This window comes from Papaver somniferum, chromosome 5 (assembly GCF_003573695.1).
Source record: "Papaver somniferum cultivar HN1 chromosome 5, ASM357369v1, whole genome shotgun sequence".
Classification (NCBI taxonomy): Eukaryota; Viridiplantae; Streptophyta; class Magnoliopsida; order Ranunculales; family Papaveraceae; genus Papaver; species Papaver somniferum.
In genome coordinates, this window is record NC_039362.1 from 177,597,728 (window position 1) to 177,619,082 (window position 21,355).

General features: G+C 36.8%; 2 protein-coding genes across 7 annotated transcripts; one reads left to right on the plus strand and one right to left on the minus strand.

The window, feature by feature from the left end:
* The first annotated feature begins 2,645 nt into the window (after positions 1–2,645).
* Positions 2,646–4,850, plus strand: LOC113278218 (putative F-box protein At1g32420). 3 transcript variants are annotated; one of them, XM_026527117.1, is made up of 2 exons: positions 2,646–2,871; positions 3,381–4,850. In XM_026527117.1, the coding sequence occupies exon 2, from the start codon at positions 3,427–3,429 to the stop codon at positions 4,720–4,722; it is 1,296 nt and encodes a 431-aa protein (XP_026382902.1). In that variant the 5' UTR covers positions 2,646–2,871; positions 3,381–3,426; the 3' UTR covers positions 4,723–4,850. The 3 variants fall into 3 exon arrangements, with proteins under 3 accessions (XP_026382902.1, XP_026382901.1, XP_026382900.1); XM_026527116.1 differs by having other exon boundaries at positions 3,390–4,850; XM_026527115.1 differs by having other exon boundaries at positions 3,402–4,850.
* Positions 4,851–5,151: 301 nt separating this feature from the next.
* LOC113283784 (F-box/kelch-repeat protein At3g06240-like) lies at positions 5,152–7,098 on the minus strand. Of its 4 annotated transcripts, none has more exons than XR_003327627.1 (3): positions 6,714–7,098; positions 5,522–5,579; positions 5,152–5,451 (listed from the first exon to the last, which is right to left on the minus strand). XR_003327627.1 is itself a non-coding variant. In XM_026533148.1 (3 exons), the coding sequence occupies exons 1-3, from the start codon at positions 6,898–6,900 to the stop codon at positions 5,385–5,387; spliced, it is 276 nt and encodes a 91-aa protein (XP_026388933.1). In that variant the 5' UTR covers positions 6,901–7,093; the 3' UTR covers positions 5,152–5,384. The 4 variants fall into 4 exon arrangements, 3 of the variants coding, with proteins under 3 accessions (XP_026388933.1, XP_026388932.1, XP_026388931.1); XM_026533148.1 differs by having other exon boundaries at positions 5,152–5,419; positions 6,718–7,093; XM_026533147.1 differs by having other exon boundaries at positions 6,718–7,087.
* Between the last annotated feature and the right edge of the window lie 14,257 nt (positions 7,099–21,355).

Below are 21,355 nucleotides of genomic sequence, written 5' to 3' on the forward strand. Positions count from 1 at the left end.
TCTCTCCTTACATAACTGATCTTAGAAACTGAAAACGATTCTAATAAAATTTTAATGTCTCTCAATAACTTTCTGTTTTCCCATCTTAGCGACGATGAGTAATTATTAATTGAATTAGACACCACTTCAGCATCAACAACCAAATGAATGTTGTCCAACTCCATATCTTTGGCCCATTTTAAGCCTTCAAGTATTGCCATGCATTCTCCACCTTCAGCATCGACTATTCTAGCTGCATAGGTTCCTTTGAACCCTGTACATTCACCTGCAATATTATGTAAGGCAATTCCAGTACCACAATCATTAGTATCTTGATCAAAAGATGCATCAACAAACAATTTAAAGGAACTTGTGCTTTCTGAATGAAAGTTATGCAGATGATCATATGCATGTTTTTCATGAGGAGTAGTGACTGAGACTGAAGTATTATAATCTGTTCTTCTATCCTGCACAGAATTACTAAAACTTAGTAATTGATACTGAATTCTAGAAGAAGTTAGAAGAGGATTGAGAGATTTTTCCTGGAAGACACAATCACATCTCTCTTTCCATATAATCCAGCTACCAACCATTAATAACTCTCTCCAGCTCTGACGATCTGAATTTCCCACATTTTGTACATCTTGAAACCATGATATGATCCATTGTTGTACTGACTGGAAATTAGCAATAACTTGATCAATATTAATGCTGAGAGATCTCCAGACTTCCTTAGCATGGTTACAGCTTATAAAAAGATGATATAGTGTTTCTTCTTCTTGTTTGCATATCTGACAGTGAGTTTCAATGTTCTGCATTGCTTGAGACAATCTGATCCTTGTTGGAACTATGCCTTTTAGGCATTTCCAGGTAAAGAGCTTAATACGATGTGGCAACTTCATCTTCCACAGTTCTTTCCATACTGTTGTTGGCACAACATTTAAGGCTGCTTGCTGTTGAACCCTGACTTCCATAAGTTTATTATATGCACTCTTGACAGTAAACTCGCCATCTTTCGAAGGAAACCTATTTAAATTGCAACAACTTCCAGCTGCTAATAACAGAAATAAAAAAAACCTATTGAAATTCCACAAAGAATAAAAAAAAAAAAATTAGCTTTGACTATTACTCATTGAAGCTCCATCTTCATGTCCGAGAAAACCCTGGCGTTTCTTTCCAACCCGAATAGACCAAAAGATCATCTTGTTTCAAAAGTTGTATTCAGACTTTATAGAACTTGAAACTAACCGTGGCATACTACTTATGGATGAATAAACACTAAAACCACCTCCACAAAAGCCAGATTTATAAAAGTTCCAATCCTACTAGTGACACTAACCGATCCCACACACTAAATCAAACTATTAAAATCCCATATGTAATCAATTTGTTTCTCCCACACCGATATTATGACTTTTAGGATGTTCACTTTTAGGATGCTCACTTTTAAGAGACATCAGTTTTAGGATGGCAATCCAGATAAACATCTGTGATCTGTGACTTTTCAATATATAAAGATGACCAATCTAACTAATCTACACTAACTAGAGATTTGATAAACAATCTAATCTAACTTACAAGGTTACATCCGTTTATGTAGAAAGATCTTTGTGGGTTAACTATTTTTGAGTCTGAGATGTATTATTGATCATGTACGCGGGACTCCTACTTATCTTGTTACTCGTGTGAGACAGTTTTACTTGTAATAGTAATGTCAACATAGAGTTAGTTAAAGTTATGGAGGAGTTCAGATATATTATTCATCTTTTTTTATTCTATTAAATTTTGTCAAGTTTCTCCATATTAAACTTATTTTTGCATCTCTTATATGCTAGATGATATTCGTGTTGTAGTAATGTCTTTTTCCACGGATATATGTCAGTTTTCCTGCTCTGATTGCATTAGCTAGTTATTTGGTATGCAGGTATACCTCCGCATCCCATTTGCTAAGGATATTAGTTAAAGATCCTTAAATTCAAGTTTGGCAAGGTCTTTTTTTCTTCTTATTATTGAAGCGATTGAAACAGTTACCGAGCTACATGATGCATATCCTCCAGCAACTGTAATCTGATAATGCTTTGAGGAGAATTTGACTGTACATTATTCAGTTTTTTAATTCTTGCAAATTTAGATAGGATTATTCATCTCCTTAGGTACATAATGACATGACCATGAGTTAAATTCACTAAAAACTAAAACAATTTCTTTAACTAACTTGTGGAGTCTCCGATCAAGATAGAGACAAATAAAATCGTACATGGAAAAACATAAGAATTCCATTGAAAGATAATGGAAACACATCATGGAAATAAAAGGCACATAAACACAAATAACAACATTTTCCAGGGATGAGCAGCTGGCCAGTCATGTGGTAACTTTCTCCGCCATCATCAGATAAGCAGCAGTGAAGTCTGTATCATCCGGTAAATGCATACTCCAAGATGGGATCCTCAGGTGAAAACTTAATGGAATACCATCATCTGTGATACGGGGTGTCAATGGGTTCGAATCCATCCAGGTATCATTGGACCCGTAAACGGGCCTATTATAAAAGTCAGGCCCGGTTCCTAACGGTTCCTGGTAATGGGTACCCATTGATAACCACCCACTAATACCCGTAGAGTCTTTCACATCCTTGATATTGGGTGTCTATGCATAGTCTTCCAAATAGTTCCAACGGGGAGGAAGCATAATTCTACTTTCCTGAAACACAATTTGACAAATTTCCGATCAGAATTTAACTAGTACTTGTAATATACCATTTGTTTCTTATGAATAAGAGGACTTAGTGCAACTCGCAAGGGCTCCTTGGGAAACCATCATTGTTGTAATTTTTTTACAGCATACTATACAGGGTGAATCGAGTTTAAGGATAGAGTGATCCTCGCCTCGGTTAGTTGAATCTGATATCTTTATCGCTCTTTTTCCGAGTCACTTATAATTGTATGGTCTTTAGAAATCATGTTTATATGGAGCACAGAAATAAGAAATAATTTAGCACACCACCTGTTTGTTATATTTCCTAAATCAGTTTCATACATATATATATAGACATCTATAATCTTAATTGTTGACATCTTATGGCATGTTCTAATTATATACTGTATTATCTAACACAAAAATTGGGTTCAGATTAGAATTTGAATTAACTGTGTTTAGTTGAAGTATTCTGATTGGCATATGTAAGTTTGGTATATTGCTTGAACTAAAATTAATATCTGTACTTGCAACAAGTTAGTGTTTTCTGTAGGTGATACTTGTAAATTTGTCGAGAATAATTAACTAGTTTTGTGAATCTAGATCATCAATTTAGATTATTATTATTATCTGTTGTTAGGTTCTTGACATAATACGGTAACATAATTTTTTTCTCTTCAGCTATAATATTAGTTGAACAACAGTACTTCTAGTTCTCTGTACAGGGCTGTTTGCTTAACACCAACAAGAATGGCACTGAAGACGAGTAAGAAGAAGAAGAAGATCGGGAAGAAGAAGATGAAGCAGAAAAGCGGAAGCGATGATTTTTCAATATTCTTGACAGGCGATATAGTTTGTGAAATACTAAGCAGACTTCCGGTGAAAACTCTCATGCGATTCAAATGCGTATGTAAAAGTTGGTTGTCTTTAATCGAAGATGATTCATACTTCATTTATTTACACCTTATTCGATCAAGGTTACGTCCATGTTTCACTTTAGCCATCCCAAGGGAATTAGTCAAATGGTGTTCTCCAGGAGAATGTGACCACATCAGGCTGCAGAAGGCGGATATTGTAATAGCTGATTTGTCAGAGACAGGAAGAATGATTGCAGGAGAACCGCCAATGCTTGTCAATGTTAGGCAGACGGTTTTGTTAAATTATGATGAAGTTTCGAAGCCTGTAAACGGATTGGTGTGTTTCACGTCTACTACGCGGCCATATTTTGGCGTTCGCATATACAATCTCAGCACCCGAGAATTGTCACCATGGATTAGAACAACATTTCCGAAAAAGAAGAAAAGACATGTTAACTATCTTCCAACCTATCATTTTGGATTTGATCCTGCTACTAAGGAACACAAAGTGATTTGCATCTGGGATTATAAACAAAACGATTCTGCTTGGTATCATGGTTGCTTGGTGATGACAGTAGGTGCTAATACATGGAGAACTATTGATGGGGTCCCACAGCACTATCTCGAACGACCAGCTGTATATGCGAATGGGTCTGTACATTGGATCGCTTATGATCTTTTTCATGGACACATTCGTAAATTACTCATAGTTGCATTTCATGTTGGCAGTGAGAAGTTTACAACAATTGTAGTCCCAAAATTCATCACTGATCAGTTTGGTAAAGATTTCCACCCGGTAACTCATTTGTTGGAAGTGAATGACCATGTTGCTCTATCACACGTATTACCTCGTGGTAATATTACAAAGATATGGATACCTGATGACACTACTAATTGGAGAGAAGTGACTCTTGAATTACCTTTCCAGTGGAATGAAAATCGGTGGGTTGAGTTTCATGGCATCGCTGGAACAGATCAGCTATTCTTAGAAACTTATAATGACCGTACTGATATGAAGCATCTGTCGCTTTATTCTTACAACTGGAAAAGCAAAGCTTTCACAAAGGTGGAAACTGGTGTGTTGTACTCTTCAATTCCCAACTTGACTGCATTGCCTGAATATGAGAAGAAGGACGAGTTCTTGTGTGAAACATTCATCGAAAGTCTTTTGCGTGTTCCAAATAAGTAAGCTCGACAGAGAGTTGGATCAACTCCCATGGTTTTATCTTTTATTAATTACGATGAATTTTAATTTTTATGCCCAGCATTGATTTCAACTTTGATTATGATTTGCTTCATAACTAAAACTAGTCAATTTTCTCCTCACGGATCTTATTTTTTGCATTTCTTATATATACGCTGGATGATATTTATCTGTTAATTGAATTACCAAGTCGTTTGGCTTGCAGGTATAACTTAGCATCCAAATGCCAACTAAATATGATTTATAATAAGTTTCATAAACTGTGTAAATAATTTACAAATTGGAAAGAATCAAGTAAAGTTTACATGGAAAAACATACCAACACCATTGATACATAATCGAAACACACTGCGAATAAAAGGCATACAAACAACATGAATGGAAATGACAACAGTAAAATAGCAAAATTTATACTTGCGCATCTAAGTTCATTGGTGTTCCATTTCTCAAAGAAAAACCTTACAATGTGACAACATAACATGGTTTTGATTTGGATGACACATATTAAATGTGACAGTAAAACGTAATTGCGAAAAAAGAAAAACAACTAGTTGAGAATTGTAAATAATGAAAGAAATGATGATCGACGCAGTTAAAGCTCTACTACAACAGCATATAGCCCTCTTCACCATACATACCGACATATTTCACCATAGCATGTAGCAGCCATTATCTGGTATCCCTGTGAAGCAAGAGCAAGCTCTATGTTGTAGCCTGGTAGTGCTCATCAATCAGTAAAGGTAACTTATGATCTAAAAAAACTCAGTGGGGAAAACACACTAACCGTAGCATACATGAAACTTAATGGAACTCGTTCCTGGGAGCTTAACAGGGTACAAAACCTGTAAAATATAGAACAATCATACAAGGGTTTATTGGTCTAACATATGAAACGAAACTAAAGGAAAGAAAGCTCACTAAAGAATCACACGAGTATAGGTGTAAATAGCATATTTACATGTTTCTCTTCTACAAGCTTAATTCTAGTGATATCTCTCTGTTTCCTTCATCCAGTGAAGTTATAGATATCAGTGAAACCAAGCTTTCAAAATAACTCACTGCTCTCAGCAACCTTAAACCATGCATATTTGGTTTTCTTGCAGTATCATACTTCGGATTGTATAAAATTATGCTCTGCATCTTTGGGTCCTTGAACATAATCTCACCATTCATGAGAAACCCAATAAGCTCCACAGGAAAACGGGGATCACATATTATACTCTCATACGTAATGGTATAAAGTTTAGTCCAAGATTCTTGAACTTCATAATCTTGCATTACCCAAACTTCAAAGACCTCTTCGTCAGTAGCAAGTACACAAAGGCACCCATCTAACACTCCCATATTCACAAAGTTATCACAAATCATTGGTAGTTGCAATTCTTTGAGTTTCTCTTCACTGATATCCATTGCAATCGGCCCAAACCAATGGAGAGCTCCATTGAGAAGCACCCCAGACAGTTTATCAACATGAAACCCCCACCGGGGGGATCGAAAGCATTTCCATAAGTTTGATTTCAAAGAATAGACTTCTGTTAAACAATTTTCCTTGTTTTCATGGATGATTACCAACTTATAATCATCGGTCTTATAGTCATAACCAAAACCATGTAATCGACCCATATAATTATACGTATCTTGTGATTTGGGTAATATCCTATATTCATTTGTGGCTGGGTTCCACAGAGAAAATGATCTCATTAAATAATTCCAGCCATATACCAAGCCGTTGCATGATCCCAACAAATCAAACTCATCATGTTTATTATCTTTGCAGTGCAAATTCTTTTGAACAACAACAATAGATTCAGTCGATGATGATAATAATGAAGCATAACTTATGGAATGAAAACTCATGTCATAATAATTCTGAAGCAATAAATTATGGTTGTTTCTTTGGGAAGTAAAATTAAGATGCAATTTAACAAAATCAGGATCGGAAATTATGGAAAACCAAAACTTGCTAACGCACTTACATACAATTATCGATTTTACTGGTACCCTCAGAAGTATGTCGATGTAGATTTCTTTTGGAAGACTTGACATTGCTTGTCTTTCTTCTTCGTCAGATTCTAATTTTCGATCGAATTTTGGAATGAAATTCCAATCATCAGTAAAATATAACCAACAAATAATTAGAAAATTAAATCCACCAAACTTCATTGCTGCTGCAATTGAAGAAGATAAAACTCTTGTAACCCAATCCTTCTAGTAATAAAATTCATCTTTTGCGTCAAAAAAGAAAAAGAAAACTAATTAGAAAATTAAAATAATTTAATCTATTGGCCGTTGACTCTGACCAGTAAGACAGAGATCATGCAAGCACGACTTTGCAGATAAGGGGCAAGGAAAACACTCTTTGAGGGAAGGCAACGGAGGAAAGCCTCCTGTGGGTGGCGGGCATTACTACAATTCACATCAGCACGGAGTAACTGATTTGATGCTAAGCACTTAAACACACCTAATACTTTTTACCACGAAGCTAACCACGGTTTTATGCGTAACTAATGATATGGGATCATTTACCACGGGTCATGTCGTGGATGATTATCAGTTGGGTGTCACAGTATTGGTTACTAGCTTCACATCAGTATACTTGACGGTGTCGTTTTTTTTTTTTTGTTTTTTTTGTTTTTTTTTTTTCTGGTTTGAGATCTAAATTTAACTCAACCCTAATCCAATTTGGGATTGTTTGTTTTTTCATTTTTCTAATCCATTTTCCTACTTTGAGAAGAAGAAAGCGCGTAGTGAACTTTTGGACAATTCGTTGCTTCGTGTCTTCAGTTTACTTCTTGTTAGGTCATGAAGGTCAGTGAGTTTGACAATTTCATCAAACCAATAATAGCATTTACTAACAACACCATTAAGTGGGTTTAGATATATGTAGAGCTTAATAACTATATAACACTTAACAACCTTAAAATTCGAATTGAATAACAGGTTTAATCAATGACATAAGTAATACAGATCTCCAATTTGTTAATTTTCGCAGAAGATTAACTAATTAGTCCAGACTTTTCAAGTACTATGGCCGGGGGTCCGGGGAACATGTATTAGCCAAGCTAGAAAAAGAAAACCCAAATTGCGATAAATCCTTACCAATAAAGAAAAAGTTTTTGGCCAAGAGAAAGTAAAAGTTAGGAGGACATCACCAGCTACGTACCAATAATTCCCATACTTACCCAGCACATGAAAAACAAAATATGACAGGCCAAGCCATGTGCACTCAGTAACATGGACAGTATTGCACGTACATCATTATTCTCCTACCTTATTCATCCTAAACTCCAATTCCTTGAAGAAGAAATCAAACAATTATTACTTTTTCTTGAAGGAAACAACCGAAAATATTATGGAAGAAAGGAAAATACTCAATGACCCTAAAGCACAAACTAATCATACTCCATGCATTTATTTAAATTTTATGCAGTTTACAAAAAAAAAAAAAAAAAAAGTTTACAAGAAGAATTCTAAAATTATTCTGCTCTTCACTTAGATTTACAGAATGGAAAAGTAATCAAATGAACTAAGCGGCAGTATTAGTTGAAGCCTATGTATATACGGCGAGCCTGTCCAATATGCTAGAATAAAGCCAACTGGGAGGTAGATAATCAAATGAACACGGACTCTTGAGAAAGTGATGAAATGATACTTGCTGAGACAAAAGGGATGAGTAAATGTGTATAGATTACAATTGGGTATTATTAGCTAGTTGGAAACAGAATGGCCGTATCACATCTTTACGTACCAACCTGGTCAGGAAGTTGAGAATGTCATCCTTGAGGTCGTGAAACTGCTTCTCTACACAATCTCTGCTATTTATCTAATCCACAATATTGTATTCATCTGCACAACAAAAGCATGAATCAAGTAGTGATCAGGAAGAAAAGAAAACCCGAAGAAGATATAGATACATTTGCCCATATTTACCTGATGAATGTAGTAGAATGAAGAGGCTTACTGAATTGGACAGCCCAGCGCGCTAGAACTTTCTGTATAATTAACATCAAGCCTTTCAATAAAAGAGAGGGATTTAAGATCATAAGTTAAAGACTCCTTCGCTTTGGGGAAGTTCCGAATGGTTAAGGCCTGAAGAGAAGTCCATCTTCGTAAATCTGGAAGAAACTTAAGAACAGGGCAATCCTCCAAATAAAAAGTCTGAAGAGAGCCACCATGGAATTCTGAGCGAAGCAGAGTAACCCCGTTCTCGTTTTCTTCATCTTCATTTACTCGAAATCCTTGAAACTCATTGCAGTTTTCGATACTCAGATAATCAATATTGCAATTACGCTGAAGCATGCTTATTGGAAAGTATACGAGCTCCTTTAGATTTCTAAATCAATCCTTGTGAGAGAGGTGTGGGTTCTCCCAACCGTGTTTACTAAGTGATGATTAATATCCTTAAAATAAAATGTCTTTAAAGACGGAAATGAAGGAATTTCTATTGATTTTGTATTTCTGATGATCCATATTGAAGGAAATATGTATGTGTTACTTCATAAAGAAGGAAATATGGCTTGATTATCCGTATTGGACTTAAGTGGTTGTCATCAGCTGTTGAATATTGCGGAACTCACTTACAACTTAGTTTGAAACTCTTACATGATCGTCCCTTCAGGACATCGGATAGAATGAAACTCTTACATAATTTAAATCCAAACTATTTTTATAATCATGGAGTAACCCTGTTCAACATGATGATGCTATTGTTTACTTTGTAAGTGTAGGAGTGGAATATCGCACATATCAATAGGTTTGCGAAGTGAAGATTATCTAACAAAAGCGAAGACTATCGCACATAGCAAAGTTGAGATGACGTATTCAGTGATGTCAGCAAAGTCACGAGTAAAGTGTGATGATCCATGCGAAGTATAAGCTGTGCGAGATTGAGCGAATGTACATGAGCGAATGTAACACACAGGGATTCCAAAAATAGTGGATCTCTTAGCTGTCATCCATTATTTAGGACCTTATATAAAGAGAAAAGGTTATCACAGAGAGGAGAGATCTTAGTGTGTGTGTGAGATAAGAAACTAGGAGAGAGAAAATTTATTTGGAGAGGAAGTAAAGTCATTGTATTATCTTGTAACCAAATATAGAACTAGATAATTAATAAAAGGATTCATTATGATTACTTGATATCTTGTCTAGTACATAGGGGATGTGGTTGTAGGATTTCCTGCAACTACATTTTGGCGCCAGAAACAGCTTTGGGTGATAAATCCTGTTGGCGAGTATACTGAATCTTTGTTGATACAAGAAATTCAAGATGGTAAGAATTGGATCTGTTGTTGAACAAACAATAGCAACTAGAAGAAGTAACAGAATTGCTGAAAGAAGACGAGATGCGAATACTGAGCAACATGAAGAAAGAGAATGAGAAAATCAAGGAAACGAAAATCCAATTGGACCTCAACATGAACAAGAGCGTAACGATAGTGTCCATACAGCTTGAACAAATTCTACTGAGCAAGAGGAACAAAGGACAGGAAGTGCAGGACTAGTTGAAGAAAGCGAAGGAAATATGACAATTCAAGCACTCAGACAAAGATTACTAGCAGAACGGAGGATAGAGGAGGAAGATCGTGCGAATTTGATACGTCAAAACGATGATTTAAGAGAAGAGAATCTTAGATTGCAAGAACGTAGATCAAGAAGTGTTACACGATCAAGGTCAAGATCAAGCAGAAGTTCAATACGAAAAAGTCAATCTAATCACAGAGATGATAGGAGAAGACATCGCATGGAAGCTATTGAAGAAAACTTGCAAGAAGATAACAGTTCACAAGCCCAACAGGAGAGAAGACGTATGATTCATGATTTGGGAACTAACCGATATGAACATCCGCGTGAACTTCTTCGTCGCACACATCATAATCTTGAGAGAGAAGAAGATGATCCAAGACAAGGACATATGACATTGCATGGAGAAATGTTGAGAGAACAATACGAGCGCGAAGGGGAAGTTATACGTGCGAGAGATGATAGAGACAGACAAAGAAGAAGGGAAGAAATTGAAGAGAGAGAATTACAAGAAGCGTTACGTCAAAATAATCATGATAATCGAGTAAGGCGGCGCGAACGTTACCGCATGGATGATATAAAACAAGGTAGGATTGCATTATAAGAAAGGGAAATGTTAAGGAATCAACATGATCGCACAGATGAAGAAGGAAGGCGTGATAGAGCACAGATTGTTGTGAACATTGAAAGGGAAAGGCGTAGGAGAAGATGAAAAATATAAGATACAAGAAGCAGTACGACAGAATAATCATAAGAATAGTTTGAGGAAAGCAAGATTGAAAAGACCGATGCGACAGGATGTAGATCAAACCTTAAGTGAAGAACTTCTTAAAGAAATGGCGGAATTAAGAGAAATGATGACTGCATGAAAAAATGATGGAAGAAGACAATTAGAAGAAGCAGTAGAAGAGGCTGGGAAAACACCTTTTACTAGCCAAATTCAAATGGGAATGATACCACATAAATTCAATCTACCAGTGTTCTCTAGTATATTTGATGGAAGCGCTTGTGCTATACAACATGTAAAAGCTTACACTCGATCTCTACTGCAGTGGGAAAAAATGATGCAGTGATGTGTAAATATTTTGCTGCGAGTTTGGCAGTCGAAGATCTGAAATGGTTTGAAGGACTACCAGTAGAAACCATTGGATCGTTCCATCAACTGCAGAATCTCTTTTTAGGACAATATATCAGCAATAACATGACGAGACCAGGAATTGAGACGGCATTTGGACTTCGCAGAAGAACAAATGAGAGTCTACGTCACTTAACTAAACACGATGGAGGACCATGTGCAGTGAAATGGAAAGACGAGTGGATGAGCGATACCTTATTCTAGCGTTTGTTAATGCTCTTTTCCCTACAGATTTATTATATATACGAATCTTCAGGATAAAGGACACAATAACAATGACAGAGTTGCGCGAATTTCAAGAGGAATATATAGCACTCAAAGAGAAGCAAAGAGATATGGACTCCTACCCAATAGCAGTACCTGATGCGAAGAGCGGAAATGCAAGCTTACTCCCAAGAATGACAAATGTTGTTGCGAGAACATCGCAGGGAAATCAAGGTAAGAACGTTACAGAGATGGAAAAAAATATGGTAGCCATGGGCAGTGCAGATCAAGAAGAATTCGAAAGGGAATACAAAGAAAAACAACTTCAAAATCGCGTAGGAAATAATAAGGTTCAAAGATTGGATAATCCACCAGAAAATTATGGAGGTCAACAACCATATTATAATAAGAGACAAGGAACAAGAAGGATAATATGGGAACAAATAAATTTACCAAAGTTGAATATTACAGTAGATAAAATATGAGAATCTGTAATCCTAATAGAAGAAATCCCAGAACCACATAATGTAGGAGATGAGCCACCATCGGGGAGAAGAAGTAAAGAATTTTGTGTATATCACCGCTTTCATGGTCACACAACAAGCAATTGCAGAAATGTGAGGAAAATCATATTGCGGATGATTAAACAAGGAAAGTTGGATCATTTCTTAGTTCAACAACCAAAGAACCCACCACCACCACCAGGAGGAAATACATATGGAGCGGAAAAAGGAAAGAATACATTTGTAATTGAAGTAGGTGCGAAAGCAAAGAACTTGTATTGTAATTCGATTATACATTCGTCCAAAAACATAGAAGACTTTCATGATAATATCTTAAGTCGGGTGTATGCGAGAGATGCTGAAGGAAGAGAAATCCCCAACCTTGCGAAAGTATCACCATAAAAAAATTGGCAAAAACAGACTATTTCATTCAGTGCGGAAGAAACACCAGGAGGAGGAGAATCGCACGAATGTTCATTGGTGGTAAGGTTAGGAATTAATCCGAAGGAGAAATTAGAAAATGATGAAGAGGATGAAGCAAACACTTGGGCTATGAATAGAATACTAATAGATACGGGGAGCTCTGTTGATATTCCTTTTTATCATACATACAAGACCATGAGTGGATGAGATGATGAATTAATTCCTTCAACATATAAAATTTATGGCTTCAATGGAACTACAAACAAGCCGAAAGGAGAAGTGACAATGCGAATTCTTCTTCAGAATTTACCAAAAAAAATTGTATTCTGTGTCGTGGATGTTGAGCCACCTTATAATGCTCTAATTGGGAGGCCATGGTTGCACAATATCTTGGGTGTGGCTTCGACATTTCACCAGTGCATAAAGTTTCCTTTACCTCAAGGCATTGGAATAATCAGAGGAGATACAGTTGAAAGTAAAAGTTGTCAAGAAGTTGACATTGACAAGTGTGAAGAAAGGGAAATTAAGCGAAGAAATTGGAAACAACATGCTGTAGATAGTCAAAGAGATGAAAGATTAATGGTGGATGTAGTGTCTAAAATTGGAAAAACGGGAAAGTGGGATGCTGAAGCAGAATCCTCTGTGAATGGTAGTGCTAAGCGAACAAGAAAAATCACCTCTACAGATGGAGGAAGAATGCAAAAACAGAGGTGGTATTCTCAGGAGAAAAAAGAAGGGTGCGATAATTCTAGGGCATAGGAGAATACAGAAGTTACAGAAATAGTATTTTGAAAAGCATCTGCGAGCTTAAAGAGATATAAAAAGTGAATGGGACAAATGTGCAGCATGGAGGAGGCACGTATTTTTCGTTATGGAAAAGAAATAAATAACAAATTTATGTACTAGGAGTTATACAAACTCCAGATTAAGTATGGAATGAAAATTTATTTTTCTTTACAATAATACCTTGATAAAAGGAAACAGAAAACTTTCAACAGATAGACTAGGCATCCGAATGTGGCGTGCACCCTAGTTCGCATACATGCAAGAGGGAAAATGTAAGATCTATCGCACGTCATAATCGGGGAGAACTTAGAAAGCATGACTCAAGGGAAAGCTACATCGACCCTGGAACTTGAGTCATGGAGATTTGGGGTGAGAAAAACGAAAATGCCCATCCGGAAGAGGTACCTTAAATTTTCAGTCTAAGTGAAAAATCTTAGATTGGAAGACTAAGGTGAGAAAGTCTCTCCCAAGGAGTGCAGAAACTCAATCAGGGCGCCGAGGTACACGGTTGAGTCAAGATTGCATGGGGCTTCTGGAGCGTACCTTGCCACTCTTGACAAGTCCTGACAATGATGCACTCAGTCCGAAGATACCCCACTTAGGGTGCAGTCTCGTAACCATACACCTTATCGGTAGTGGGATAAGAGACTGCGAAATCAACTGGTTGTCGCATTACCGGATGGGAGGAGCCAACCTTAACCCGGTAGAGGTAAGCTTCCTTGAAGGGGAAACCAGGGGGAGTATAAGGACGACACCCTCCATTAGGGAGCTGAATTGTGTCACAAATACGTAAATGTCATGAGGCTTTTTACTCAAGGGAGTATTAAGGCTTATCATATTTACGCACGAGAAAAACCTGAAGAGGAAATAATACGAGAAAAAGATAATACGAGATCAATGGGTCGGTACACTACAGTGTAAAGACCTCCTGCGATCTCGTCGCATAGACAAATTAAGGCATGATAAGACCTTTACTTAGGGAGGCAAAATAAGACCTCCCGAGAAAAATAAAAGCTAACTTTGTTTTGCAGGGATTTGTTTACAAGGAATAGACCAAGCACGAGGCATGAAAATTCATAAAGTTACATGTGCGCATTTATTCGCATATATTGTACTCAAACAAGTCTATCAAAATGTGCCAAATAACAGAGGCAAGAATGGGAATGTAGATAGAATGTTATTTGTCCCATTTGATATCCTCATATACATGTGGGAAGGGATGATATTTTGAATACGGATAAAAATAAACTTATATTAAGGAAGTGAAAGTTAATGCTCACAAGAGGTACGACAAAGAATAAAACTTCAATATTACATGAAAATATACAAAAGTTACAACAAGTGAAAATGATTAATCTTCATTTCCTTCGTCTTGCTCAGCCTCAGAATCGCTCACTTCTTCTTCTTCAGATTTTTCATCTTCTCCCTCACTGTTCAAAATGTCAGGCATAGGTTCATTGTCAGGAACTTTTGGAAATATATACTTTGAAAGAGTAATGTTATTCTCAATGCAGACTCTCCTACCAGCAGCCTCACGAGAACGATTAGCATCATTACTATTATTCTTGACCATTATGGTGAAACTCTTCTTCAATTGCTGTTACTTAGAGTTGCGAGAAGATAGATCTCCTTTTCCTTCTGTAAATTTGCAATTTTTTCCAGATAATCCTTTTCCTTCTCTGCGAGATATGAATAAGCAAGTTAGGATGAAAGAAAATGTTACTCTCATAAAAAGAACAAGTATTAAAGAGCAATAAATGACCTTCATAATTGGAAACAATGTCTTTAACCAGTGCAGAGTGTTCAGCTTGAAGGCTCACATTTACAGCTAAATCCTTCCTAGCATCATTCAAAATCCTAGCAGCCCAACTAAATTCAGCTTCGCTTTCTATGAGAAGTCGAGAGCGGATTAATTTTCTTTCTTCAACAAATGCATTCTTTTCGCTCAAAGCTAAATCATGTTTTACCTGAACTTCAATAATCTATTCTTGGAATTTTTCAAGTGCTTTCGCATCGTTAAGAGCAATAGCTTATTCTTCTTTGTCTCCAAGACTTGAAATGTTTCTCTACTCTCATGAAGATGTTTGAAGTTATTAAATGGAGCCAATAAGATTCTATGGCTTTTTCTAAGATCAGCATATTTCAGTCTTAACTCTACCAAACTAAGATTCTTAAATTCTTGGGTAGGATGGTTATTTAAAGAAGAATTAAGGTGTTCTAAAAGAATTTCATCGTCAGGAAGATTAGATGCCTCATCAGAAAGATTATAAAGGTCTACGAATATAACAAAGTAATAATTGCGAATTGTCGCATAAAAGGAAGAACAATAAAAATAAAGGCCACATACCAATGAGTTCATCATTCCTAGCCCGGGCGTTGCGGATCAATCCTGAGTTTGTTGAATTCTCGGCTTTTAGCTTGTCATTTTCTTTTTCGAAAATGGAAAGTTTCCTTTGATAATCAGAAGAAACTGCATAAGATAAGCGAGCCACCTGCGAAAATATGAAGAAGACATTATAAGCATCGATAATATTGGAGAAAACACAAACATGTAAAAGTGTAAATATTACCAAAGAACTAAGTGTATATTGAAAGCTTGGGATTACTGCAGAGGAAGATCCGCGAAGAGAAGGATCATCCAAAGTAAGAGAGTCGCATACTTTGGAGAGCATTTCAAAGGTTCGGTGTAGATCATCCTTTCCAACATTTAAAAATGGATCAGAGAAAAGATTGGATAATCCTTCCATTGAAGAAGAAATAGATGGATCTTCAGAAGCAAATATATCGTCATCACTAGACTCAGCAATTGAGTAAGAATTGTATCTTTTACGCTTCTGGGAGAGTTCATCCATTGAGGAAGTCACTTTGGATGAAGATTTGGATACAAATTTCTTGGGAAGATTCTTACCCTTACCCTCAGTCTTCGCACCCAAAGATTTACCCTACGCGAATAATCAAGATAAGAAACAGAGGCAACAATATTGTTAAAATTAAAAAAAAAAAATGTTTCTTACTTTTTTGTTCTGCGAATAAGATGCATCATGCGAGGTTTCGGCTCTCTTAACAGCCTGAAAGGAGAGAAGTAGAGACATGAGAAATAGCTACGTTAAGATTAAAAAATAATTATGCGAAGAATACAATTAATTATGCAAAGAATACAATTATTTATGCGAAGATTACATACCGCTTTCTTTTCCTCACCTTCGGACAATACAAATTTCCAGGGTTGGTAAGAAGACAGATTCTCAGGAAGAGGGAGATCAGAACCGTCCTCAACTTTACCATAAATATAAGGACCTTCTAAAATAGCGGGGAAATTAAGCCAACTGGAGTCATTAGATCTACGAGCAGTGCTATTGGTCTTGTCATTCCAATCCACATCTCGCATAATCCTTTTATCTTCAGAAATACCATCTTTTCTTCTTAAACGAACGGCCCATTTAGTTTTATCACTTTTCATAATTCGAACATAATAGTGGTTGAAGAAATTATCAAGGGTATATTCGGAAGAGTCGATGACTTTATCACGATATGACTTGTTTCGCACCTCATAAGGATAAGAGGTTTCTAATCCAGCTGCGACGCGAATACTCCAATGCAATTCTAATCGCATCCCCACCTAATTGGAATATTCCTCGTGCGAATCGATCATCAGCAAGAATCTCATAAAACAAGGGAATTTTTGGATTATACAAGGGAATTGGAAGATTACACGGAAGTTGTCCTATTGAAACAATAATCCTTTGATTTGCTCCATTGTTCTGAGTTGATCAGATCAAGATTAAGTTTGGATGAATAATCAGATGATGAAGGAAGAGAAAGTGTATATCCCCTTGCATTAAACTCTTCCTTTAATCTATTGAATTCTGCCTCCATCTTTTTACCAGCTGGAGCCATTGCAGAATGGGAATGAAGAAGCAACAGAAAAGACGAAGTAAGAAAGAAAGAAGTAAAAAGAAGAAAGGAAAGGATGAAGAAAGATATATAAGGAAAAGTCAGTTTCGTTTTTCGAGATTTTACCTCATTAATGCGAAGAGTGAACGGATAAAAATGGGTGGTTATAAGGACGTGTCAGATAATGGATGGTCAAAAAACACACGTAAATAAAGAAAAACAGAAATCCTGGAAGTATGTCGGCAGAATTGGAATATGAAAAGATACATACGTGCGATGAATATTTCTCATATCACTCACCTTTTAGAGTAAGCAAAATGAGATGAGGCAAAATGTAGGAGTGGAATATCACACATATCAATAGGTATGCGAAGTGAAGATTATCTAACAAAAGCGAAGACTATCGCACATAACAAAGTTGGGATGACGTATTCAGTGATGTCAGCAAAGTCACGAGTAAAGTGTGATGATCCATGCGAAGTATAAGCTGTGCGAGATTGAGCGAATGTAACGCACATGGATTCCGAAAATAGTGGATCTCTTAGCTGTCATCCATTATTTAGGACCCTATATAAAGAGAAAAGGTTATCACAGAGAGGAGAGATCTTAGTGTGTGTGTGAGATAAGAAACTAGGAGAGAGAAAGTTTATTTGGAGAGAAAGTAAAGTCATTGTATTATCTTGTAACCAAATATAGAACTTGATAATTAATAAAAGGATTCATTATGATTACTTGATATCTTGTCTAGTACATAGGGGATGTGGTTGTAGGATTTCCTGCAACTACAGTAAGATTGATATATGAAGCTATACCACAGGCACGCCCGCGAGGTCTAGTGTTCCTTATGAAACAAACTGTAGAGGAGGTTTACTTTACGGATCGATATATAAAAAGTCACTAGCATGAACAACAACGCTGGGATTGATTGTCTCATCAAAGAGACATGTGATCGCAAAGGCTAAAACAATGTGTAGGTAAAGTGGTGAAATATGGACGAATATGCTTGCTACTTTAATTTTCTTACAATTGAACAAGAATTTATTGATAAAAACTAAAGGAAAAACACAAAGAGATCATAAGTCCAACAGTAAAATGTTTCTAGTATTAATTTCTTTCGGGCAGAAAATATAAAAGTTTACATAATCAACATACACAACTTTGTTGAAGGGATATAGTATTCAACCAAGCTAATTAAAGGTGGCTAAATTGGGGCCTATAGATTATTTCATCTATCCAATTCACAATGATAAGGGGTGTCTAATATTTATGTAAACTACCAAAATTACCCTAAAAAAATATTAATATTACTAAATTATCCCCATCAATCTTTAATAAACCTAACTAACAAAAATCAGTTTTTATTTCTAACATAAAAACCGATTCATCTCCTCCACTCCCTCTTTTTCCATTTTTTTGAAACCAAAAATCATCGATGATCGACGATTCAAAAACGATTAATCGTTTTCTTTCTTCCATAAAATGTCGAAACCAAGAACTAAGTATGATACTAACAGGAATCATTCTAGTGACGACGATCCCGGGCTTGTTGTAGCGATTCGAAATAGGACGAGGGAAGTGCAAGAACAATTTGAAGCCTCTCGTATCGCACAGGAGGAAGAAACGGGTCGAATCAGGTACTTTTCTATCAACCCAATCTTCTAAAATAGGTTTTAGTAACATGCTTTAGGTTAGAAATCGAAAATTTTGAAATCCAAAAATTTCAGTGTTTACAGAATCGGATTACGTTAGTCACGAAGTAACCCGATTCTTATCAGAAACGGATTATGTTCATAAACTTATAGTCCGATTGTTCTGCTTGTGAAAAGGAATCGGGGAACGTTAGTGTATAAATAGCCCAATTGTTGTATCCAATCTTCCTGGATCTTATTTTGTTGGAACCGGATTACATATGTCTTAACAAAAACCGATTGTTAATTTTAGAAACGGACTTTATATATATATCGGGTAAACCGATTTCATGAATCGGTTCACATTAGCACTTGCAAAAATCCGATTGTTAATTTTATATGTTTGGAATCGGATTTCATATGTATATCGAGTAAACCGATTATATAACCGACTTTAAAAATGCATTCTATTCCATTATTTTTTGTTGCTTAAATCCGTATTCTACAGGCAAAAAAATCAAGCCGAAAATAAATATAAGAAGAAACATGACCATGCTACTCCTAAGACTTTGGGACCTCGTCGAATAGACGGTCAAAATTTGAATGCTTCCCACCGAAGGGGCACATGGATTAAATCCAAAGGGATCAACATCAATGACGCACCACCTCGAGCGGAGCAACAAACACATGAAGAACCTGATTCTGGTACACCTACTGAACAATAAGGTGGTGAGGAGGAGAGGATTGAATAAAAAAGTGGTGGTAAGGAAGGTGGTGAAGAAGAAAGTGATGAGAGTGAAAGTGATGAAGATGCTTGTGGCAAGAAAGGTGTTGAAGAAGAAAGTGATGAAGAAGAAGGTGACAAAGAAGGTGGTGAAGAAGAAAGTGATGAGAGTGAAAGTGATGAAGAAGAAGGTGACGAGGAAGGTGATAAAGAGATAAGAGAAGTCGTTCAAGAACAAGAAGGAGACCCTAAAGGAAAAGTTCAGAAGAAAGAAGTTCCAAAGAATAAGAAAGGTGACCACATTCCCGACGATTTGAAGATGCTTGCTCGCGGCCCTGATGATCCATTTTTAGGGATACCAGCTGATGGAGGAAATGTGTTATTGGGTTACAAAGGTAGCTGGGTCGGCGTTGTCTACAATACCATAGTAAGTACCTAAACCTTGTGCCATGTAATGTAAACATTATTATCCGTGTAGTGTTTTGATTATTGTCCATCGTGGTTGTTTGGTTTTATAGGATCACAACCATGTCGTTCGTCTTATGAAGCCTGTAACGTCAGTGAGTAAGATGAGGAAATGGCCACTTATATATGATGAATTAAGCAGGGGAGAAGTTCTGGAAGTGGTTGATCTAGTCAATTCTACGGGGTTGCTTTCTGTGGTCAACAATTTGGGCTACCTTACTTATGATAGACCTCTTTGTTCCGCCTTTGCCGAGAGATACTACGGGGAAACAGATACTTTACATCTTCCGTTTGGAGAAATGACGATAACTCCAAATGATGCGAAGTTCATTACCGGGCTAAGCATAGAAGGTAAAGCTGTGAAGAACAAAGATTACGTGCAAGAGCTTGATTGGGACAAGATTTATGCGTGGACCAAGGAAGTGTTCCAATAGGATGACGAGAAGACCAAGAAGGAGATGCTAGTAGGCAAGGCAAAGCAGAGGATATTCTATCTCTCGAGGATGATGAGCAACTTAATGGGAACAAAGAAGCTTCGTCATGAGGGAAAAGCGGTGACGCCGCAACGTATCATCGCCAAGGCCAATACGTATGTCCGCTATATCCTTGGAGCTGTTATCTTCCCCGACGTTTCCGGTGCCCGTGTTAACGCAAACTTTATCCAGCTGTTGCAACCATTTGACAAGATATAGTACTACTCTTGGGGCACTGCCATCCTTGCATACTATTTGATGCAGTTGAGAAAGGCTTCTAGGCTCAAAGGAACCAACTCGGAGGGAATATGGTTTTTCTGCATGCGTGGATATATTTGTACTTCCCTATATTTTCTAAAAGGGCTTTTGAGAACAATTATTGGGACGGACAACAGTATGGAAACAAGTACACCTACAGAAGTAAGGCGAAGAAACAAAGAATGGATTATTTGAATTTGAGACGCCAGTTAGACAACTTGACGACGAAGGATGTTGTCTTTGATCCTTACAATGAGGCTTTGGCTAAAGGAAAAGGAAAGAAGGTTGGGTGCCCAGATCAAGGTGAATATCATGGGCCTTTGTTTCACCCAAGAGGATATGTAATGTACAACCCGTCGAGAGTCGCAAGCCAATGCTGTTACATACAAAAAATCCCAAAGGCGCACAAGGATTTCAAATTTGATGAGAGAAAAACCAAAGCACATGATAGTGAATGGCTTAATCTGGTTTCTAGTTTATGAATGACTTAATGTGTGTGGAAAAAAAGGAGGATTCTAGCATTTTTTCTGTCAGAATCGGTTTACATATAACTATTTGTAATCGGATTCTGACAATTTCCCAGAGGTTCAGTTTCAGAATCG